Source organism: Petaurus breviceps, unplaced genomic scaffold (genome assembly GCF_028583685.1).
Source record: "Petaurus breviceps papuanus isolate PSGF00001 unplaced genomic scaffold, PetGlider_PUasm1.0 188, whole genome shotgun sequence".
Lineage (NCBI taxonomy): Eukaryota > Metazoa > Chordata > Mammalia > Diprotodontia > Petauridae > Petaurus > Petaurus breviceps.
The window spans coordinates 19,523,833-19,550,043 of NW_027185804.1; the positions used below are offsets into that span (position 1 = coordinate 19,523,833).

A 26,211-nucleotide genomic window follows, 5' to 3' on the forward strand; every position below is an offset into this window, starting at 1 on the left:
ATGACGGTGATGATGATGATGATGATGATGATGACGATGATGATGATGATGATGCTGATTGTGGTGGTGGTGCTGGTGCTGGTGATGGTAGCCATTGGGACCTGACAAGATGGACCCAAGTGCAAATGTTTATGTTTTGGGAGAGGATGAGTGGATTTAGGAGGGAGATCCTCACAAAATCTTTTTGGTGCATTCCCCCTCTCAGAGAAAACACTGGGAATATCATCGCCTGACTCATTTTGGTCACACTAAAGAACTCTCGTCTACCATGCAAGCTAGCATAACATAAAATATAAAACAGGTTTTATTAATGCAAACAAAAATGCAGAATGGGCTTGAACCCAGGCCCCCTCAATCTGTAGGAAAATCCTATTCTACTTTCAGGAGTCTATCATGAAATTCTTTCCTCTTGATGGATCCCCACCTTTGCTTTAGGGTATAAACAGAAACATGACTCATAGTATTAATGAAGGGAAAAGGGTACAGGCAGAAATGTGTTGGTAAATATTTAACAAACAGTTCTATGTTAACATATATAATATATATTATATATATAATATTAGATATATGTTAACAGAACTGCTTGTTCTATAGATATACATACATATATGTATATATCTGTGAATCTATGTGTATGTATATATATGAGTTGCATGTAATATATATAGATACATATACATATGTACTCACAACATACTTTTAAGTTTAATCTGGATTATTAACATTTTTCTATCACTTTATTAAGTCTAGTTAGTCAACAAAATAATAAACCAAGCCCTGATTTATAGTGTTTGCCGACTTCTGGGGTATAAATACTTATACTATTAGTAAATGTCTAAGGATAGATTTGAACTCAGATCTTTCTGACTCCAGGCTCAGCATCATTGTATTACTTAGTTGCCTCAGTTTCCTCATTTGTAAAAACTAAAGAGTTGGTCTAAATAATCCTAGACTACTCTGCATTTTCCATTATTTGGTTGTGATCTGGATGTTTTGTTTTGTTTTTTTTTATTCCTCTACAGGCCTCAGCTTCTCGATGAACAAACAAGAAACTTGAACTAGAGAATTCCAATGTGCCTTCCAGCTCTAATCTTCCATTGTTCTATTTTAAAATACAATCCACTTAGGTTGAAATGGAACCCACAAATGTAGTGTATTCCTGTCCAAAAATCTATCTGAATTGGCAGGAGGAAAAGGCAACCATTTCAACTAATGCATCAATATTTCCCCTCATCTCCAGTTTACCATGTGTCTTTATGTCTACATATATATTTATGTCTGCATATATAGGAATATATGTGTGTACATAAACTATGTGTGTATGCATGTGTCTATGTATGTGTGTATCTATATATGCATGTATATATATATATATATTTGTATATAAAATCTTGTTTGCACCTTCTTGTTCCCCTCATTAGACCATGAACCTTTTGAGGATAGGAGCTGTTTTGCCTACTTTTCATCCTCAGCACCTGACATAGACCTGACACTTAGAAGGCACTTCATAAATGGCCTTATTGATTGTACTTAACTAGTGTAACAATAGCTTGAGAACAACCTCCTACAGAGGGACCTCTCTCCCTTGTGGCTATGGCCTTCCTCCTAGAAATGGCTTTCTATATATTTAGTATTTATTTATCTACATATTGTTTCAAAAAAATGTAAGCTCCTTGAGGGTAGACATTGCTTTATTTTTGTCTTGCTATCTCTAGCATCTAGCACAGTGCCTGACATATATTGCTGCTACTATTTGTCCTTTGTTCTCTAAGAGGACCATGACATCAAGAAGGTATATATACAAGGTATATATACATGACATACAAGTGAATTGTAGTTAAGCAAGGCAGAATTGTGCAAAGTCACCAGCGTCACTTTCTCCTACAGAGCCATCTGGGTCCAGTGGCCAAATATAGATCAGGATGGCTGGAGACGGCCCTGGATTCAGTGGGGGACCATGGCCTTTTCAAGCAGTTCCTGGCAGCATGACAAAGTAGAAAAGGCACTGATTAGGTGCGTGATGCATGATGATTGAATGAATGAGTAAATAAATTAATGAATGGATCCAACATTACACCTGAAGGTGGGCATCTACCACCCATCTCCTCCTTTATAGTTTGCTCCCCAGTGAGTTTTCCACATGTAGCAGAGTGAGGGCACAAAGGAGAATGAAAGGAGAGCCTTGTCCAATGCATGGCCTCCCAACAATGAAGTGTGTGCTCTGGTTTCTATTAGCCCTTCTCCAGGCCTGCAGACATTTAGATCTTTGAAGTAGGGCTCTGGAGTTTATCCCTCACAGGTCACTACTGCAGATTTGTGGCCTAACCTTTTATAAAGTGACTTACAGTCTGTCCAGCATCCAGCTGAATTCCAGAAATGCTGACAAAGAACAAACCAGCAAGGAACACAAAAGACTACTTAAAATGGATTTCTTCTGTTTCTCAATTTTCAATTGTGATCTTTAAATAGCAAAGCTTTCTAGGGGTAAAAACCTTTTGCCTACAAAATTCCATCTGATACATGCTAATGGATGGGTTTCTTTATAAAGCCTATTTGAAAGAAAAGATCTTTTTTTAATGTTTACACTGAACTCATTTATTCTTAGGCCTTTCATTTGTTGGTTCAAGTTTAGAGAAGATCAACTGTCTTTAAAAACAACAGCAGCAGCAACAATGACCTTCGCTATACTCCTCAACTGTGTTTACTTTTCTGGTGCAGACCAAATCCTTCCCACTGTTCATGGAAGAAATCTTTATCCAAATGCATATCTACTCATGCCCTTCTGCATTAGAATTTTATAATTGTACTGAATGAGACTTTTATTCAATAAAAGATTCCCCTTGGCTCATCTGAAGTTTGAAGTCAATCCCTCTACTTGAAAGAATAAAACTTTACTATTTTTTTAAAGCAATGGGGGTTAAGTAACCTGCTCAAGGTTACAGGGTCAGTTATTTTGTGTGGGTGCCAAGTATCTGAGGCCAGAACTGAACCCAGGTCTCCCGACGCTGGGGCTGGCACTCTTACTGCGCCACCTGGCCACCCCTAAAACTTTACTTTTATTATTAGATTTTTAAAATGGTCCTAACATCAAAATACAGACTGAGGCATAGTTGTTTTGTGTTCCCTTTACATCTGACTTAGGAGTAACTGACTCAAAGGCACATAAACTCATCAACTTATAGGCCCAGAACTAGAAGAAACTCAGAAAACATCCAATTCAAGCCCTTCGTTTTACAGATGAGAAAACTGAAGCCTGCAAAGGAAAAGTGACTTGTGCAAGGTGGATCAAGTGAAAAAATGTCAAACACCCCATCTCCCAACTACATGTCCTTGTTCTGGCTAGCTGCCATACTAGAATGTTTTCCCTCCTAAATTCTTCCTCTTGACTTCTCTGGTTTTCTGTAAGACCATTCCAGTCCCACATTTGGCAGGAGACCTTTCCTCACCCTATCCCTCTTTCTAATGCCTTCCCTCTTACCTTTCCATTTATGCTACATGGGATAAATCTTTGATATGCATAGTTATTTGCATGCTGTCTCCCATTTAGAATGTGAGCTCCTTGAGGTCAGTGTCTAGTTTACTTTCTTTGGCTCAGTACCCAGCACATAGGGAATGGCTAATAAATGCATGCTGGTGGACTGATTGACTATTTAGAGTATTGGAAAGGAAAAGAAGAGAATCCCTAAAGCGCTAGATCACAGCAGGAGAAAATATCTGAAAATAAGGAAGAGATCATGGAAGCAAGCTTAATCAGAAGCGATGGAGTCAGGGTGACAGCCACAGAACAGGTAATGGACACATTTTTTTCTGAAATGATTCCCCTGGGGCCCATTCTTCACAAATGTGTTTTGGGGCATCTCCCACTTCTCCTCTTGGCACCTTCTGTCTTCTAACAACCTGGCAAACTAGTCCATGGAAAGGAGATCCTGACTGCTGGGCTGCTGGACCTTCAGGTCCAGGGACCCAAACCCTGAAAAGTCCTTGAATCCATTTAGTTGCAAAGGCAGCATTTGAACTCAGGTCTTCTGACTCCAAACCCAGAGTTATTTCCACTGTGACTAACTAGAAGATGGGAGTTTCATTTTATAGCTCCACATTTACCAGTCAACTGATCATGAGCCTCCTCTGTCACAAGAATAGAAGATTTGGGCATAATTAAGAAGAGAATGAAATATGTTCACCATAGAATGCTATATAAATAACATAGGATCAGGAACTGAGAGACTCAGAAGTGAAAGCCTCTTATTCTGCAGATGAGTAAACTGAGGTCCACAGAGATGAATGATTTGTTCAAGGTCACACAGGTATTGACTAGGTGTGATTTTTTTTTTAATGCACCAAGACTTTTGGAATACCCTGTATAATTCTGGGCAAGGCATTGAACCTCTCAGCCTCCCCTAAGAGCTATACATGATCTCAAGTTATGAACAACTTATCTATATACATTCATGCTTATGGTCTTGCAAGCAGATGAAATCACAGCTGGCTTGTATATATTACTTTTGAGGCCTCCAAAGATCTGATCCCCACAACAACTCCAAAATATAAGTGCTGTTATCACCTCCATTTTACAGATGAGAAAATGAACAAAGAAAAAAAGGTAACGACCTATTTCAGTTTGCACTGAATTCAGCAAGAAATTACCTTAACAATATGGGAGATTTTATTCATCCATTCATTCCACCAGTCAGAAAAATCAATATTTATTAAGTACCTATTATATGTAGAGTCTGATGATTCATCATAGAGTGGCAGCCAGCCTGAGTTCTCAGACAGCAAAACTACAAGTTCTAGCAATTTCCACCAAACTGAAAAGTCTTGAAGTGTGTGCCAAAGGACAGAATGTTGTCTGAAGATCAGTCTCATCCCGTTCATCTATTATGTGTCTGGTTGCAGTGGCATAAAATTGTTTGACTCTAAAAACTCCCAAAGACCTTTCTCTAAACACGCTTTCCCAGGGTTATACTGCTAAGAAATGTCTAACACTATGCACTGCGCTAACTAAAAGACTCTTGATGACATAGGACAAACTCTCAAAAGTGTCCTTTGCAACTCCAAATATTGATGATTTACTGACTGGTTCATAAAAAAAGATTTGTTAAGTTCATATTTGGCACCAAATAAATTGCAGATGGATTTGTGAATCATGTGTGTATAAGGTGTCCACATAGCCATGCACACACACACATGCACATAGACTGTATCATTGTAAGAGTCAGAGGCAGCTTATGGGGATCTACTGGATACAGTGCAGGGACCTGGAGCCACTAATTCTGATGAGAGTTAAGTCACTTACCCTCCCTTCACTTCTATTTCCTCACCTGTAAAATGAGAATAATGATAACACCTCCTCCCGGAAAATAGAATGAGATAATATGGGCAAAGCACTTTGAAAATTTTAAAGTTTTATATAAAAATAACTATATTACACGCATACAAAACACATGTAGAGGTGTACACACATGAATTTACATAGACAAACATGAATATGTTTGAGTGAACTACCAGGAGGGAAATCCCCCTTCTCAATGTAGACTGGCAACTTGTCTCTGAATCATAGACATGGAGAGGTGCTTGAATCATAGCTGGAAAATCAAAATCAAAGTTCAGGGATTTGATCAGGGTCATCGTCAATATGTGGGACCAGCAGGACTTGGCCTCAGGTATTCCCAAGCATGGTGCTTGGCACAAAATAAGTTAAAAAATACTTTTCAATTCCTTCCTTCTTCCCTTCAATCCTGACTCTAACATTAGCTCTCCATATGCCTTTCTACCTTTCCTTTCATCACAATATGTGAATATATACACTCACATATAAATAAGTCAATGATTGTGAGCTTCATGGGTATAAGGCCTCTCTCCACTGATCTGGAATTTAGGAGAGAAGCTTTAGAGCATTGGCTGAGTGAGGTTCAGAGCTTTAGTAACTCAGACATGGTCATACTACTGCTGTTGATTTAAATTGTTCAGTCATTTCAGTCATGTCTGATTTTTCATGAGCTCATTTGGGATTTTCTTGGGAAACATATTAGAGTGGTTTGCCATTTTCTTCTCTAGCTCATTTTACAGAAGAGGAAACTGAGGCAAAGAGGGTTAAGTGACTTGCCCAGGGGTGCATAGCTAGTAAGTGTCTGAGGGTGGATTTGAACTCAGTCCTTCCTGACTCCACGTCTACAGCTGTCTCCATTGTACTACTTTGCTGTTCTATATAGCTGCTAGTATTTACCAAAATGGGGATGTAAAATCCATTTTCCTCACTCCCAGTCTAACCAGTAGATTCCCCCTACTTGTGGGTCTCTGTATCTTTCTCTCTATATATATATTATTCTCTCCTCCCTCTGTGTCCCTCTCTCATTCCCCTCCTTTCTTTCTCTCTCATCTCTCTGTGTGTATAAAGAACGCATATTTAGCATTTTATAAATAGTTGTTACATACCATGAATAAGGCAGCTAGATATAGACATAGATATAGGTTTAAGTAGTTAGCACAGACACACACATTCATGCAATTCATCCTCTCCCATCACCTCCCAAATCTTTTGGAGAGGGAGAAAAATTCTCTTTGGAAATATGTCTACTTCTCTTGTATCAAGCTAATTTTCTCCACCCCCCTATATGCCAATCATTAGACAGTCAGTTCTAAATTTTGATCTGGAGTATTATTGATGACATCTCAAAGATAGGTTAGAGAAACAGTCTCCCACTCTATCTTTCTGAAATAAGGAAAAGTTTGTGCCAGAGGAAAGTGCAAAAGAATGAGCCATTTTGAGTGAATTTCTGTGAACAACAAAGCAACTGGGAAGCCAGGGGGGAAAAAAGACTAATTTTGCTAGATCTTGTCCAGACAGAACAATTACTGAATTATAGTCACACTTCTTCACCTACCCAGAATTCATCTATCTGACATCCTCTTCTCTCTTGGAATGCAGCCAAACCCTAGGAAGGAAAGGTGAGGAGGGGTGGGGCAGATGGGGAAGAGATATCTGAGTACACAAAACAGAAGTGCCAAATTCTGTATACTAAATGTAACACATTTTACTCACTGAAGAACTCAAGACTTTATTCTGAGCCTATTTACTCTTGCTTTACTTTCAGTTCTAACAATTACTGCTACTTAATTTCTAATATCAAAGCCTATGAAAAGCAGCTAATTAAAATGTCAACAGGACCTATTTCAGGCCACACTGAATTCAGCAAGAAATTATCTCTTGAAAATATGGAAGATTTTTATTCATTCATTCATTCTACTAGTCAAAAAATCCACAATATTTATTAAGCACCCATTTTATGCCAAATCTCATGATTCATCATGGCTTGACAGTTCTCAGACAGGAAATTACAAGTTCTAGCAGTTTCCACCAAACTGAAAAGACTTTGAGTGTGGGCCAAATGACAGAATGTTGTCTGAAGACCACCCTGGCCCCATTGGGAGCCATCTATTTTCAGACCTATTTTTGTTGCTCAGCTGTTTTAGTCATGTCTGACTCTCCAGGACCCCATTTGGGGCATTCTTGGCAAAGATACTGGAGTGATTTGCCATTTCCTTCTCCATCTCATTTTACAAATGAGGACACTGAGGCAAACAGGGGTAAATGATTTGTCCAGGGTCACTCTGCTAGTAAGTATCTGAGACCAGATTTGAATTCAAGTCTTCCTGACTTCAGACCTAGCCCTCTATCCACTGTACCACATAGCTGCCGATCATGCTGGCTGCGGGGGTCTAAATTGTTCAACTATAACAACTCCCAAAGACCATCCTCTAAGCCCCAAGGGAGTGTGGAGGGATTGATGGCATCAACAAATTCGTATTTTTGAAGTATTTCTGCACTACTGACTATTGACAGAGCACTGTACTAGGTTCTGTGAAATATAAAGTTTAGATGAGCTGTAGTTTCAGTGTGGTTGAAGAATAAATCAAGTGCAGATAAGTATAATGCACAAAGTTGTACAGTATCTCTGGATCTGGAGCCAAAGGACCTAATTTAAATCCTAGATTTGCCACTTGTTGACCTTGGTCAAGTCATTTAAGCTTGCTAGATTTCATTTTCCTTATCTATAAAATAAAAGGATTGGATTAATGAGCTGGAGTTCCCTCTCTAATCTTAATTGGTGATCCTACGACCTTTGTCATACTTACCTGGGTAAGTAATTTTTACTCAGTTTACCTGTTTTCTCATCTGTAAAATGGGGGAGGGGTGTGAACTGGATGACCTCTTTGGTCCATCTTAGCTCTATATTTAACATCCTAAGGGCATGAACCAGTTGCAAAACCAAGAGCTATATGATGTCCTCAAGAAAGATTATTACCAACCTGATATCCCCTGTGAGCTTCTGGAGAACAGGGACTATTTTTGGACTTTCATTGTATCTCCAAGGTTTAGCACAGTGCCTGACAAAAGATAGACCTTAATCGATGATTTTTGTTGACTTGACTCCAAATGTGAAGTGAATGCCAAATAATGAAACTGACTAAGGAGTTAGTTACCAGACTAAGGAGTTTGAAATTTCTTTATTATCTAGAGAAAGCCATTTTTGAGCTGGAATGGTATGTCAAGTGGTATGCACAGGAAGAGAGAATCAAGACAGATTTCATGAAATTGGTACTATCTGAACAATATAGGTCATCCCAAAAGTCTGCTTTATGCCTCAAATGTAGCTACTCTGTCCTCATTCTCTTCCTGTTCATTCTTAGCAATTTTTTGTCCCTCAGATAACCCCAAACAAGAGAGTGTTTTGTAGAAATCTTGATGTCTGATTTTCAACATTTGCAGTTAGTGATCACACTCAGTATGGTCAGCATGACTAATTGATAGAGGAGTGTTAATTAAGATCCATATACAGAAAACGGTCAACTTTCAGATGGACTGGCCCATCTGCTAACTGGCAGATACAACCTTGGCAAGGGCAAAGAAATTAATAAAACTGCCTTTTAAAATAAACAAATTAATTTAAAATACAATTCAATTCAACAAGCATTTATTAATAAGTGCCTACTATGTGTCACATGAAAAAATAATGTCACTTTTTTTTTCAAAAGAGGCTACTTTAAAATATAGTACATTTTGAAAGTCTCACTGCTGATGTCTATGAAAGTTTTTTTAATTAAGTTTATTTTAACCTATTGTTGACTTGTTTCTATAAATTATTTTAATTGATTTTGAACTACATGTTCTTTTTTTTAATAATTTGAACAAATTTGGAATAGTAAATAAGGGCCTTATGTCTTGGAGTCAGAAAGACATAGTTTCAAATACCTCCTCATACATTATTGCATATGACCTTGGAGAAGTCACTTCACCTCTTCCTGAATTTCATCATCTGCAAAATGACAGGTTGGAGGGGTGAGGAGTGGATTCAGTGGTTTCTAAGGTTCTTCCCAATTCTAAATATTTTATCATAAGGGTGGGAGGAATGTCTTCTCTGAAAATTTGCAATCTCTGCAAATGAACAGGCTTCTGAATTATAGAAAAGGGGAATCTTTTCACCTAAAAACCTCCTGAATATTGAGCAAATTGTTTGGTTAAAACTGCTGCTTGAAAAGATGAGTAACAATCTTTAAAGCAAGTATCTCTGATAAAGATCTTTTCTCAAATATTCCTCAAATACATAAAGAACGGTGTCAAACTTACAAGACTGCAAGCCATTCCCCAATTGATAAATGATCAAAGAAAATGAACAGGTGGTTTTCAGATGAAGAAATCAAAGCTATCTATAGACAGTGCTCTAAATCACTTTTGATTAGAGAAATTCAAATTTTAAAAACTCTGAAATACCATCTCACACTAATCAGATTAGCTAATAATACAAAAAATAGAAAATGATAAATGTTGGAGAGGATGTGGGAAAATTGAGACACTAATGCACTGTTGGTGGAGTTGTGAAGTGATCCAACCATTCTGGAGTACAATTTGGAATTATGACCAATGGGCAACCAAAGTGTGCATACCTTTTGATCCAGCAATACCACCACCAGGTCTGTATCCCAGAGAGATCACAAAAAATAGAAAAGGACCTACATGTTCAAATATATTTACAGCAGTCCTTTTTATGTTGGCAAAATATTGGAAATTGAAGGGATGCCCATCAATTGGGGAAAGGCTCAACAAACTGTGATGTATGAATATAATGAAATACTATTGTACAATAAGAAATGTTGAACAGGAAGACTTCAGAAGAACCTAGAAAGACTTAAACAAACTGATGCAAAGTGAAATGAGCAGAATCAGGAAAACATCGTACACAGTATAGGCAGCATTGTGTGATGACCAACTATGAATGACTCGGCTCTTCTCAGCAATACAATGATCCAAGATAAGTATAAAGGATTCATGAAGGAAAATGCTACCCATATCCAGACAAAGAACTAATATGCTCTGAATGTGGATCAAAGGATTTTTTCACTTACTTTATTCTTTCTTCTGTTTTTTTTCTTTTGATCTGTTTCTTCTTTCACAACTGTGATTAATATGCAAATATGTTTTACATGATAGTACATGTATAACCTATATCAAATTACCTACCTTTTTCAAAAGAGGGGAGAGTTGGAGATAGGAAGAAAAATGTGGAACTCAAACTCTTGTAAAAGTGAATGCTGAAAATTTTCTTGACATGTAGCTAGGGAAAAAATAAAAGGCTATTTAAAAATAACATTGCTGTTTGAATAGCCTGGTGTTGCTTGTATGTTCTCACCTTTTTGATCTGCAACCAAAATAGTATTCTCTAAAGTCCACTTCCTCCTTGCTATATTTCCACTCACTCAAGATCACAAGATTAAAAATTTATAGGGTTTATTAACAATGGAAGAGAATATGTGAAAATTTAAGAAAAATATTAAGGTAATTAGAAGTTAATGTTTATCCATCCACTGCTAGACATTTACCCCAAGGGGATCATTGCCAAAAAGAAAGGTTCTATGCCTCAATATATTATAGAAGCACTTTTGTGATAGCAAAGAATTGTACACAAAGTAGATGCCCATCTCTTGGGCTGACAAGTTGTGGCACATGAATATAATGTAATACAACAATGACACGATGAACATGATGAATGCAAAGAAACATGGTTTGGAATGACTTATATAAACTGATGCAAAGTGAGGTAAGCAGAATTTAGGCAACAAACATAAGAATTGCGACAATGTAAAGTGAAAGAATGACAACCACAAAATAATCAAAACAGAAAGCTGTTAAAGTATAAAGACCAATCCATCCCAAAAAAGAGATATGAGAAGTCACTTTCCCCTATTCCTTTGTAAAGATGGGAAACATTACATTAATGTCAGGATTTTTTTCATTATTTTGCTGTATTCCCCTCTCATTGTCTTTTTAGTGCTTCTTTTATTTTTTTTTCAGTGCTGTGTTATAAGAGATAGCTGTCTGGAAAGGGAATGGGGCTGGGAATGGAGGTGATATAAAAACTAAAGATATCAATAATCCATTTTTAGAAAGAAGTGCATGTAAAGAGGAAACCACCAAGTAATCCTGCTCTTCCTTATCTTAATCTATTCTAAAATCTGCCCCAAACCCACCCAAGCCCACAGTGGTTAACTTGATTTCTTCTATATAGAGAGTGACTCCATTGTGTCAACATCCCTCCCCGACCACTGAAAAGAAATACATCTCCTCTGCAGAATATAAACAGGGAGGTTTTGCTATTCATCCATCAGTATGCTGGAGTTAGCTCAAATCAGCTCTTGAGAGCCTATTGTTAAGTTCTCAGTGTGAACATTTATTATTTTATCCTTGGAAATCAGCAAAAGCTTCAAATAAGGGCTTAAATCATTGTTTTGTTGATTATCTAGACCTAAGAAAGTTATGGATAAAACATTAATAATGTCATTCATTTTCAAAGTGTGGGGCATGTAATTTTTTTGGTGGAGGGCAGAGCTGGTTGTTATCTTTGTTTTTACACCAGAAAAAAGCTGTATTCATTTATCTGAGCTGTATGGACTGAATTCATTGGCCTGCTCTTCCAATCTCAGACATGCCATCAATGAATACAGGAGCCTCCCCCACAGCACAATTTCACTCAAAGAATTATGTAATTTTATCCTTACCTAGCTAGGTATTTAGCTTCACACACACACCCTCCCCCAAACCAGGGGCAAAGAAACATGAATAGGTAACAGTGCTACCAAACATCTCACAATAAGAATAAATCAATTCAATACACTCAAAGTTTAGAAAAAAATATGCCTTTGGTACACCATAACAGAGAACAAAAATGGGATATCACAACTTATTCTAGGCCAAGCATTCTTAAACTGGATTCTTTGAACATTTTAAAAATAATTTTATTTCCCCCACTTAATAGTATTTTATTTTTCCAATTGCATGTGAAGATAATTTTCAACATTAACTTGTATAAGATTTTTAGTTCCAAATTTTTTTCTCTCTCCCTTTCCCCCTTCTCAAGATGGAAAGCATTCTGATACAGTTTATGCATGTACAATTCTATTAAACGTGTTTCCACATTAGTCATGTTGTGAAAGAAGAATCAGAACAAGAGGGTAAATCCATAAGAAAAAAAACAAAAAAGTGAAAATATATATTTTGATCTTCATTCAGACTCCATAGTTCTTTCTCTGAATGTGGACAGCATTTCCCATCATGAGTCTTTTGGAATTGGCTCTTCTCAGCAATACAATGATCTAAGACAAGACTATCAAAGTTGATCTTCACACAATGTTCCTATTGCTATGGACAATGTTCTCCTGCTACTTTTAACTTTATTCAGCATCAGTTCATGTAAATCCTTCCAAGTTTTTCTGAAATCCTCCTGATCATCATTTCTTATAGCACAATAGTATTCCATTATATTCATATACCACAGTTTGTTCAGCCACTCCCCAGTTGATGGGCATCTCTTCAATTTCTAATTCTTAGCCAGCACAGAAAGAGCTGCCATAAATACTTTGCACATGTGGATCCTATCTATAATAATGTATCTTCATAACTGTATTTCAATATTTTATTGCTTTTGCAATTTTATGTATTTTATTTTATATATTTTAAATATTTTATTTCTGAGAAGTACATAGAACTTATCAGACCATCAAAGGGTCCATGACACAAAAAACGTTAAGTAGTCATGTTCAAAGAACTATGCCTTCATTAATGCAACCTTAGGTCCTTTCTGGCAATTTGTAATCTCTGCAAATGGACAGACTAATGCCTCATAGGAAAGGAGAATCTTATCACCTGAAAACTTCCTGAACATTAAGGGAATGGTTTTATCAAAACACTGCTACTTGAACTGCTTGATGTTGCTTTGGAGTTCGACCTTTTTGATCAACAGCCAAAATATCCATATCCACTGTCCACTTCCTACTTTACTCCTGTTTCCAATCATCAAAGCCACAAGATTAAAATAATATTTTTTGTCTACCATATCACGTTGCTGACTCTTGTTGAGACACCAAGACTCCCAGATGTTTTTTCATATAAACCATTGTCTAGCCATGCCCCCTCTATTCTATAATATGCAGTTATTTTTGCTTGTGTGTTTTTAACCCAAGTTTAGGTGTCTACATTTCATCCCATTAAACTTCATTCTTTTAGCCTCAGCCTGCCAAGTTCTGCCTTGGCTTTGGATTCTGTCATCCAATATATTACCTGTCCCTCTCAGCTGTATATCATTCACAAATTTGACAAGCATGCCATTTATGCTTTCATACAAATCATTGATAAAAATGCTGAATAGAAGAAAGTCAAGGACACAGCTCTGGGGCATTTTGCTGGAGCTATTTCTCCAGGTTGACATAAATGCGTTAATCACCACTCTTTGTTTCTGGTCATTCAACCAGTTCCAAATCCAAACAACTGTGCTATCATCCAGTCATCATCATTCCATCTTTCCCACAGGAGTATTGAGAGGGACTTGGCCAGATGTCTTGATGAAATCTGGCTATACTGTATCTACAATACACCCCTAATCTTCCCGTTTAGTGGCATCGTACTTTTTTTTCAAAGTTAGGCTGGTGTGACCTGTTCTTACTTTAAATTTCTTTTTTTTTGTTAACCCAGCTGGTTGTAGGAAGTAGTTTTTAAGAATTTTTATTAGAAATTCAAATTTTTTTAAACTGGAAAAAGGTATTCAGATCAGATAAAGTATTACAAACTAGTTTATTTTGAAAACAAATAGCCAGAATAGGCAAATAAACAATGTTGGATTTTTTTCCACAGTAATATATACAATGATTGCTGGAATAGATGATTCAAGGACCTAAGGGGAGCCAGAAATCCATCAAGGTGACTGGGTCTTTGATCCAAAGCAGCAAATACAAAAGCATTCTGATAATCCTTTAACTTTGAGAATATAGAAAGAATGAGCTTAGTAACTAGCTCACAAGAACCAAAAGTCAAAATGGGAAGCTGCACCCTAGGTACACTTTGGCCCCTCCCCGTTCACCACCCACCACCACCACCACCATTCTCAATAACAGCTTCCTCAACACCTGCCTCATGATGTCCTAGGGTCTGCACAAGACAGGGACTGTTGACTCAAGGTCATTGTCTTAACCCTCATGGTGTGGTGTTTTAGGGTGTTTCCCTACCATCGAATTTTCTTTTTTTATTATACTATGTTATTGAAATTCCATAAATTAAAAATAAAATAATTTTTTAAAATTCATTTTGAGGGTGTGCGTGTCATTACTACATGCCCCAGATGTCAAAATTGCTAGTTAGGACTCTGATCCTAAAGCAGCTTCTGAATCATCATGGAAACATGTAATTTCAGAGTTGGAAGGGTCCTCTGAAGAACTTCAGTCTAACTCAAACCTAAAATTTCTTCAAAGACAAGAGAACACGAGAAGAACAATGCAAAATTACCATCTTGTTTCTCTGCTTAAATGATAGGAAACTGGGGTGGCTAAGTGGCACAGTGAATAGAACACCAGCCCTGGAGTCAGGACCTGAGTTCAAATCCACCCTCTGCCACAATACTTAGCCATGTGACCTTGGGCAATTCACTTAATCCCAATTGCCCTCCCTTCCCCACCAAAAAAGCAAAAAAAAAAAAAAAAGACAGGAAACTTAAAACCTCTAAAAATAGCCCATTACATAAAGCTGTAACAACTTTCAGGAAATTACAGACCACTGAGATAATCATATTTACATTGTCATCAATAAAACTGGGAATAATCATGCCTCAGTTTCTTCATTATTGTACAAGATAAGACAATGTAGGTAATTTTTTTTTTGCAATCCTTAAAACATTTCATAAATGACAGCTATTACATTTATTCTTTACCCTTCTTAGGAGAGAAAAGATGATTTCCTTGTTCTTTCATTGTATCCCAGCATAATACATAAGATCACTATGTAGGAACACACCCTTACACAGGGGAGACAAAGAAGTATTTATGCTCGTAGCAAAATGTTATACCATCAGTTAGGACTCACTTACCAGATTGTGGTATAAGGATGCAAAGGAACATCATGGTGGAATTAGAAATTATAAATATGAGGAATTTAGGGAAGTCTGGGAAGACCCATAATCAACTAATACACAGTGAAGTAAACAGAACCAGGAGAACAATATATATAATTACAACAATTTAAATAAAAACAACAATAAAACTGATTTATTGAACTATGATTAAATAAAGAGACCAATCTTGGACCTGGAGAATACTTGACAAGACATAATTCCTTCTTTTTGATGCAATCAGAGAAAAACCAGGTCCAGGATTTTTAAAAGATGGCCATTTTGTTAACTTTGTTTCATCCAAGAACTCTATGTACTTTGGCCACGTGTACTCATAAGCATATGGACAAAAAAGAATAACTCAAAATTTAGGTACATCCTTTTCCCTTCCAAAACCCAGCTGTAAGGACCAGGTGTATATTCCTTTGCCTGACTTCAAACTCTACTTTATCTAGAATGCAATAGGGAACTATAAATGCAGAATATCACATATGCTGTCATGTCACTACATTGTCTGGTTTTCCTTAATTGCATTTTTTTGTTACAAGGTGGGTTCTATGAGGAGAGGCATAAGTCAGAAAATGACTGGGATTTTTGAAAAGTGTGAAGTAAAGAACTTAGAAAATGTCATTTAAAAAAAAGTACCCAGAAATCCCCTTCAGTATTTTCCCAAAAATTTCCATCTACTTCTTCATCCTCCTTCAATTAAGCCTATTTTTTAAAATTCAAGCACAAGAATTCAAGATAAAAAAACTAAACTAGATAAACAAAGAGACAGAGAACAGCTTCTTCTTTGGAAGGGGGAGAGGGAAGATGTACCCACATTAGAATGTCTTTCTCTTCCTCCCTATATACCTTTAGGTGCAGATCTCTTGGCTAAAACAAAGGGGATTTTGTTTTTCATTTACACTGATGCAATCATTGTGCATATGTTTTTTGTAGGTCTATTTACTTTACTCTTCATCAGTTCATATGACTCTTTCTAAGCTTCTCTGAATTCCATATATATATATATATATATTGCCCAATGAGAAAGTTACACATAGCTACCTTCCTTCCTGCTTGAGTTATCTTATTCAGTAACTCCTCAGAAGTAAAACAGATCTTGCACATTTCATGTTGAATGGCAGGTTTGAAGCTCATTTAGGGGTTCTGCTCCTTTTTTAAGGGATATATCAAATTCAAATTGAGGAGGACCAAATCTATTGCAAATAGAAAGTCATCACTTCAGTATAAACATATGGTACATCCTTGTTCCCTTTCCCAAGACCAGTAGTTGTGCTAGGAGCTGAGAGAGGGATCATCATGTCTTCCAATCTACCATGATATCCTCAAAACCAAGGATTTATTAATCCTTTGTGTTTTTGTATTGTCAGTGTAAAGCACAGGACCTGACACGTAGCCATCACTTAATAAATGCTTGTTGACTAACTGATTGATATTTTGTTCATTTGTTTTTACTTCTCTTTGAATCCTTAGCATTTAACACAGTGTCTGATGCATAGTAAGACTATGTTGTTGACTAAATGACTGACTGATTGATAATCACCCCTTACCCCCATCTAGAGGTAAAATCTGCTCCATGGAAACTTTTATTTTTTCTTAAAAAGTAATAAAATAATTGTGGATATTTAATTGGCCCAAAGAACTATGGACCAACCCAATGATGGAGATTCCTTATCATTTAAATAAAAAAGCCAGCTGAGAAAGAATCAAGACCACCCTTGGCTTGATACATGCATCTGACCAATGTGCCACCAAGACAAGTAAGGCAGGAACTGTCCAACGGAATCCATGCTGAGTAATTGCTGACTATCATTTCCATGCTATGATGAAGTAAACCAACTTTCATTAAGATGCTTTTGCTAGATGATCTCTGAGCATCTCAATCTGTTCCAATCTTGTATATGAATCACTCGGTCAACCTAAACCAGGCCCAGCTCAGAACAGCCTCTTATTCCAAACAGTAATAAGGTAAGGAGGTGCCCATTGATGATTACGATATTGTTGGCAATATAAGAACCTTCTAATATCAGAGCTCCTCTTGGTAACTCCACCCAGCTAGTTCACAGGAGGGTTCACTCATTGTCTCCTCCTTCATGCAAATGAAAGCACAAAGACCAGACTCATCTTTATCTTCCCATGAGCATAAATATTCTCAATTTGCTTTAGAAAATTCTTCATGAGTATGTGACCAAATGTTCCTTCCAATTTTTTAAGAGGTATACTTAAATACAACCACCTCATGAAGTGGGAGCTATGGGAAGCTGGCATTTCTGATTCACTCTCAAGTTGCAGCTTTCCATACGCCCTGACTATGTTGTCCTCTTCCCAACTCCTTCCCCATTCCACCATTTAATAGGGTTCTTGCAATTTTTCATTTCATTTATAGATCAGTTCAGGTGGGAGAAGAGTGCAAAAACAAATTATTGGAATGTTATTAGATTGCTATGCTTCCGGATTAAGATCAGAAAATTATTACTATGCATTAGTCTTACAAGTAGAAGTACCTAGATCATCATTTTGAGTAGGCTCATAGAAAGTCACTGGACTTGGATTCAAATCCCAGCCCTCCAACAAGCTCTTTGAACTCTCTGGGACTCACTTTCCTCTTGAACATTCCTTTCAGCTCTAAACCTATGATAATGATAGATGCCACTCCCGTTGAATTCACATTACTTAGGAAAAAGGAAAAACTGACAATAATTATGTGAGTATGATTTGTCAAAGTACTTTAAAACTCAATATTTGACTTAAGGGCTAAATCAGCAATTAAACTGATAAAAATAACCGAATGTTAAATGTATCCATTATACGATTATTTCAGTCCACAGCCAAATGAAAAAATGATGAGATAATTGTAGGATACAATATATGTATTTATTGTCACCATAGAAAGTAGTGTGGAACTTTCCTTTTTGATACCAGTGATTTGGTTTGTTTTGCTCTCATTATGTTGTAAGAGAAATACTAGTTAGGGAAGAAGGGGCTCTCCAGGACGGGACCCCCTCCTTTCCAGAGCATTCTGTTTCTTCCAGTTACAGGTGCTCCCCCCAAATTACTTTGCATTTGAACATGTTTTGCATTTACTTGCTGTCATTGCTTCTTGATATTCAGTCATTTTCAGTCTTGTCCAACTCTTAGTGACCCCATTTGGGGTTTTCTTGAAAAAGATACTGAAGGGGTTTGCCATTTCCTTCTCCAGCTTATTTTGCAGATGAGAAAACTGAGGCATACAGGGTTAAGTGATTTGCCCAGGGTCACACAGCTACTAAGTGTCTGAGGCCAGATTTCAAGTCACAAAGATGAATATTCCTGATTCCAGGCCTGTCACTCTATCCACTGAATCACCAGCTGCCCCAACTGTCAGTGCTATTTTGCCCCAAAATAATATAAGTACTTTGCTTCCCCAACATTCGGCACATAGTGACACTTAGAATTGGATATTTTCATCATTTTTGCCTCAAATTTAACTTATTTCAAACCAACTTCATCTTCAATAAAAGAATATTACTATTCTTCCTGACACTCAGGCTCAAAAGCCTAGAACCATCTTTGACTTATCTGCACCTTTCATCCTCTGTATCCAATTTGTCATCTAAGCCTGGAAAGTTTTCCTTCAATAAGTCTCTCAGATTCTTCCATTTCTCTCCATTCCCAGAGTTATCAGACTAGTCATCACTGCATGCAAAAGCCTACCAACTGACTTCCCTAATTTTCTTCCTGTCCTACTCCAATTCATCTTTTTTTAAGATTTTTATCTTAAAATTAAATTTTCAATAAATAAAATAAAATTTTGTCTTTAAATTGAATTTTTTTAGCTCAAGAGCTTTCCATGGATCCCTGGTACTTCTAAGTTCAATACTTTAAGGTTTAATTAAAGATTTAGCCTTTATTCTATGTAGGTAGTTCCTCTACTAATGGAAATCTTATTGGTGGAGAGTCATTGAGAGTTGCTAGGTTCAAAAAGTGTATTACCCTGAAGACATACTTGGAATGATTAGTCAGTCAGCAGGCACTTAATAAACACTTCCTCTGCACCAGGCAATGTGCACTGGGGACATACAAAAGCAAAAACATGACTCCAGACTTCAAGAAGCTTACATTCCAATGGGAGAAACAACATGTAAATAACTAGCATACAAGAAGATGTAGATATAGATGATATATAGACAGATAGTTAGATAAATAGGGGAGAGAGAGAAAGAGAGAGGGAGAGATAGTAGAGTAGAGATCATGGTGGTGAAGGGGTGTGGGGGGGTGGAGTACCTGTAAAGTTCTCCAGCAGAAGATGGGCTTTGAGTTGAGCTTGGAATGTAGTCATGTACACTAACAGGCCCAAGTGAGGGTACTGAACATTATGGCCCTGAGAAGTAGCCACTGAAAAGACGCAAAGATCTAAGATGGAATGTGATGTTGGAAAAGCATGAAACCAGCATGTGTTGCTAGATCACAGAGTATATTGGAAGGAATAATGTGTTAAAAGACTGGTCTATTAAGGGGGCAGGTTATAAATCTTTTTTTTAATTACAGGACTTTACATTTGATCCTGGAAGTAATAGGGAACCAGTGGGGTTTGGGGGTCTGAATTTTAGGAAGATAACAGTGGCAGATGAGTGGAAGAAAGACTGAAGTAGGGAGAATCTTGAGGCTGGGAGTCTAAACAGAGCTGTTACAATTGCCCAAGAGAGAGGGGATCAGGGCCTGCTCCAGGGAAGTGGCTGAGTGAGTGGAGAGAAAAGGACATATAGGAGAGGTATTATAAAGCTAGATTCCATAGCATCTGGCAACAGATTGGATTAGGGCAGAGGCAGGTAAGGGCCTCTCCTCCATTTCTTCTTTTACTTTACTATCAAATTGATCTTCCTAAACCACAGGTCTAACCATATCACCACTCTCTCCTACCACCATTCAGTACAATTGAGTGGTTTTCTGTTACTTCCAGGATTAAATATAGAATTATCTGCTTGGCTTTTAAAGCCCTTCATGAGCTGGTCTTTCCCTTTTCTTTCAGTCTCCTTACACATTATTCTCCTCCCTCTACTCTATGGTCTAGTAAGTCACTAATCTAGTGACACTGGCCCCCTGCTGTACTTCACACAAAATTGTCCATGTCCTAATTCCGGGCATTATCACTGCCGGTCTTTCATGGCTGGAACTTTCTCCCCTCGTCTCCATCTCCTAAATGCCCTGACTTCCTTTGAGAGTCAGCTAAAGGCCCACTTTCTGTGGGAAGCCTTTCCAGTCTTCCTCCTTAATCTCAGTGCCTTCCTTCTGACTTTAGATAGACAGATAGAGAGAGAGAGATGATAGATAGACGATAGACACATAATAGACATAGAACATACACACATGTATATGTATTTAGACACGTAAATTAATGTGCAAATATATAGACAGAGAAATAATTGTTTGACTTAAGAGGAGAGATCTTTTTGCCTTTCCCTTGTATGACCAATACTTAACACAGTGTCTGACATATAGTAGATGCTTAATAAATGTTTATTGTTTTAACTTTATTTAATTTGTTGAACTGCTTTGTTTTTCTTTTCAAAATTGTTACAGGATAAGGCTTGCTTGTAAGGGTGAAGGATATATTTGGAAGTTAGTATAAAATAAAAAAAACTAATTTTAAAATCTAGAATAATAGAAACAAATAATTTAGATGTTATTTAATCATTTCAAATATGTGTCTTGTCTATCCAATAGAATATAAATTATAAATAATGATACTTATTTGATGCTAGCTGACTGACTGACTGAACTATGCTTTGAGAATATCAATTTGGAAATGGTGGGAGAGGATATTGGGATGGATTGGAAAAGCAGAAGCAGGAAAGGCAACTAGAAAGCTATTGCAATTGTCTAAACAAGAGGTAATGAGGGCCTGAACTATGCTGATGAAGTAGATATAAGGGAAGGGCATTTGACAAGATCTGTCATGAAATCCTCGTAAATAGGATGGAGAAATATGGTAATGGTACATTTTGTTGGATTAAAAAAATAAAAACTAGCATTTATATAGCACATACTATGTACCAAGTACTATGATAAACAGTTAAAATATAATGTCATTTGCTTCTCACAATTCTAGGAGGTAGATATTATTCTCATTTTTCAGCTGAAGAAACAAAGCTAAAGTGACTTACACACTAGTCTTATGACTAGCATCTGGCTAGAGGCAGGATTTGAATTTGGATTCTCTTGATTACAGGCCCAGCATTCTATCCACTATTCCATCTAGCAAAATGAATAACCAAACCAAAAGTTCATTGATTAATAGATCAGTGTCAACTTAGACGGAATTTGTCTATTGGCATACCATGGGGATATGGCCCTGGACCAATCCATGACATTTTGATCAAAGACTTGGATAAAGATATGAAGGTCATGATCATGAAATATGTTGATGAAATGAAGCTAGGGGAAATGACTCATATTAGATAACCAAATAAAGATTCCAAAAGGTTTTTATGGGGAAGGACAAGCTGAAACGAACAAAGTGAAATCTATTATGGACAAATCTAAAGTCCTGCAATGAGGTCAAAAATATTGAACTGTACGAATACATGCTAGAGGAGACCTTTTGAGCAATGCATGTTAAGAGCATTTAAGGGTTTTAGGTAACTACAAATTCCATTCAAGTCAACTGAGTCACAATGAAATCAGAAAAGATAATACGATTTCAGGAAGCATTAACAAATGCATAATGCCTAGAACAGTGATGTCAAACTCAAATAGAAATATAGTCACTAAATTGTATATAAAGATCCATTCCTGTGGCAGGATATTGACTGAGAAAATTACACTTTAAGATAATCTGTGTTCTTTTGTTTTCTTATTTACTTTGTCAAATATTTCCCAATTACATTTTAACCTAGTTCTAATAGCTTTCAAGTGTTTTGTCTGCCCCTTGTTTAATACCTCTGGTCTATAACAAATGAAATAATATAAACATTGTAGTCTTCAGTAATCAGGACACCTTAGACCCTAGAAATTCTGAGTTTTATGCTTTTAAAAAAAAATCTTACTTTTATTGATATCTTTTGTTTTTATTAGTCTTCATTTGTGAAAAATCTCCCACCCCCTCTCCTTCTCTACTCATGGAGCCATCCCTTGTAACAGAGATTTTAAAAAGAGCCCAAAAAGGCAGTTCAATAACACCAAGCAGTATATTTGGTATGTCGGGTAGTATATGCAATATCACACCCAGAGTCCCTCACTTATGCAAAGATGAGAGGGAGGTGAATGTTATCAACTCTTCTCCAAAGGCAACCAAACTTGGTCATTATAATTTAGAGTTTGCATTCTTTTAGTTCTTTCTAATGACTTCACTGTGATCTTGTTTTCCAGGTACTGTCTACTTCATTCTGAATCAGTTCGTGAAAGCCTTCTTATACAAATTACATTCCTTTCTTTTTTTCTTGTGATCATGTTTTGAGATTTATAAACTGGAGTATATACAGAGCAGGATGGTGAGAAGCCACAAAAATCATGTTACATGAAGATCTTACATGGGGAAAAGATTTAAAGGGAACACGTTTATGTCTTCAAAGGGCACTCATGCAGAACATGAATGAGAATGAATCTGTGAGATTGCAGAGATGAAAAAAAGGTTTCAATGGGTAGAAATTAAAAGGAGCCAGGTTTGGACCTAATAGAAGGAAGGAATTTCTTACAATTTGTGTTCTCCAGATCTGGAATTAGTTACTTTTGAGATAGTGAAGTTGCCATCATTGGAAGCTGAATGGCCATCTTCCCAACAGAGTAAAGAGGATTTCTGAAATGGGTAGGTGCTTGGCCTAGATGGTCTCTAAGAAATCTAGTTCTCATATTTTTCAATTGGCCACATCACTCAGTGCCTGGGAGCAGTAAAGAAGACTGATCATCATATCTGGGTTAACGAGGTCCAAAATGTATCCCAGAATGAATTAAGCAGGAGCCCTCTCTGCACCTCCCTTCTTCCATATGCCATTCTCCAGATGGTTGAGGGCTCAGGATAGTCAGCTGTAACAATACTCTCCTTTACCCTCCCCAAGAGCATATCATTTTTTCCCCCACATAGCCCCTGGAGTCCAAGAGAACTGCTTTCTGTCCAGACAAATTCAGCATATCCCATGACAGCATGGAGAGTTATGATCAGAATTCTAAAAATGGACTCCAGAAGAGTGAGCTTAATACAGAAATCTTGTTCCAGATTGTGTCCTGTTTACAAAGGCACATATTGTGCTCATGAAGGAAGTTGGAGGGCTCTACTTCTGTGATGGTGGCCTAAAAGCAGTGCCACCCACCAATCCCAGTTCAGCTCTGCCCCTGCCTGGGCCCATCAGAAAAAATAAATTAGAAACTGAATGCCTTTTATACTTCATTGCCTTTTTACAAACATATGCAAATGTGCGCGCACACACACACACACACACACACACATACACACACACACACAACATGTTCACATCCTCCCAGAATGTCTGACACATTTACAAAACTGCTTCATTGAGTGAAATTAAATAAGCTCTGGTCACTCCCATATTGACTTCAGGCTTCCAAACTTCCTTTCACCACACTAAATATGCTCTTTTGGAGTCTGTAAGTCAATTAATAAGTGTTTGCTAAGCCCCTTCTATATTGCAGGCACTGGCTGGTGTTCAGCTTATGAAGACAGTTTCTGTCCTCCAGAAGCTTATATTATATAACAGAAAATAAAACACACATACATAAGCAAATACAAGATTCACACAAAGTAAATAAAGAGTAATACAATTAGACAAGGTTGTTGATGTGCTAATTCTGCCCAGTTAGGACGGAAGCCCCTACCAGGGAGAAAGGTAGCTTCCTAAAGTTCTGGCCTTCCTGGACTAGCCATTCTGTTTGACTCCTTCCCTCCTGCAATCACCCAGCCAGAACCTTGGATACCTTCCCCCAATACCCTTCCAGGTTTCCAGCTACACACAGTTGCCTAATAACCTGGGAGGACTCCACCCTTAGACCAAATACCTGAGGATGAGATGACCTCTCTAATCTCATTCCTCATTGATCAACAATTGATGGACAAACTCCACCTCATTATAATCTCCTCATCCCTGTGATTTTGAGAAATTGAAACTGAGTTAAGAATATATATAGTAGATCCACTGCCCCCTCCTCTCCCTCTCCCACTGCTCACCCTTCCCCTTTTCCCCCTTCCTTGTCCCCTTTCCCTTCCCTCTCACCCTCCTCCTCCCCTTCCTTTCTCGTTCCTCCCTTCCCCGGCCTAGACGATGCCGTGGTGGAGACGGCCGAGGAGCCCACGGAGCCCACCGAGGCGGACATCACGGGGCTGTGCCAGGACGTGTTCTCCAAAATGGCCACGTACCTGACGGGCGAGCTGACAGCCACTAGTGAAGATTATAAACTTCTGGAAAATATGAACAAACTGACTAGCTTGAAGTATCTAGAAATGAAAGATATTGCAGTAAACACAAGTAGAAACCTAAAGGACTTAAACCAGAAACATGCCGCCCTTCAGCCTTATCTGGATCAGATCACTTTAATTGAGGAGCAGGTAGCCTCTCTCCAGCAGGCAGCTTACAAGTTGGATGCATATTCAAAGAAACTAGAAGCAAAGTACAAGAAGCTAGAAAGGCGATGAAAGAATTCTTTAGCACAAAGAATTAAACTACGCGAATATTTTATAAGAAATATGTGGGACGGGACTTTATCGCTAGGCTTCAGTTCCCAAAAGGAAGCGGTGCTGCTGACCCAAGGAGAATCCCAGCCCCACCTCTGGCTGGTTGTGTAACTCTGGCCACCCCCGCTGTTTTCCTCAACCTGCACCCCTGGAACCTCATCTTAGCGTGTGCTTCCTTGTGTGCCCTGGACCAAGGCTCAGAAATCAGGATCAGCCCCATCTGGAGCAGACACAGATGAGAGGCTCTCAGCTCCCTGTCTCCTCCCTTGCCTCCCACCCCCCTCATAACCTGTTCTTCAGCTTAAATAATAAATGCCAACATATGACCCTCAAAAAAAAGAATATATATAGTATATAATAAATAGTATGTAATAATATACTAGTTTTATTATTACATAGTATGTATATATACATATGTATACACACAGACACATCTACACCCATGTGCATATATATATATATATATGTATAAATATAAACACATATAAAAGGGGATAAAATGTAACCTTGGGAGCTTGGGAACAGAGGAAAAAGCATTAGCTGCTGAGAAGATCAGGAAGGTTCTCATGTACAGGGTGCTACCTGAAGTGCATCTTGAAGAAAATCAGGGAATATTAGAATAAAAAGTGAGGAGACATGACCTTCCAGACATGGATGGTTGGGGGACATCTGCAGAAAAGCATTAAGAGAGAAGATGTAATGTGTGCAACAATCAGTATTGCTGAATTGGAGAGTACTGATGTGTAATCAGGCTGGAAAGGTAGGAAGGGGTCAAGTGGTGAAAAACGTTAAACATCAAACAGCAGAGTTTATATTTAATGCTAGGGGTAATAGGGATGACTTGGAGTTTATTGAATAGAGGGGTGTGTGTGTGTGTGTGTGTGTGTGTGTGTGTGTGTGTGTGTGTGTGACCAGACAGACACAGAGACAGAGAGATGGCCAGACAAGCCCTTTGCAAAGATCACTTTGGGGACTACCTAGAGGAAGGATTAGAGAGGAGACTTTAGATATTAGACCATTTAAAAGACCATTGCATTTTTCCAGAACAGAGCAAAAAAAGAGTTTGTGCTATGGGAATGCATGCCCAAGCTGCTCTACCTTCCTGATATTCCAGTG

At 37.7% G+C, this 26,211-nt stretch overlaps 1 protein-coding gene across 1 annotated transcript; it reads left to right on the top strand.

The window, feature by feature from the left end:
• LOC138163680 (biogenesis of lysosome-related organelles complex 1 subunit 2-like) lies at nt 1-25,416 on the top strand. The gene is made up of 3 exons (XM_069091089.1): nt 1-87; nt 23,494-23,596; nt 24,683-25,416. Exons 1-3 carry the CDS (start codon nt 1-3, stop codon nt 25,054-25,056), a joined length of 564 nt encoding a protein of 187 aa, XP_068947190.1. The 3' UTR covers nt 25,057-25,416.
• Nucleotides 25,417-26,211: the final 795 nt, after the last annotated feature.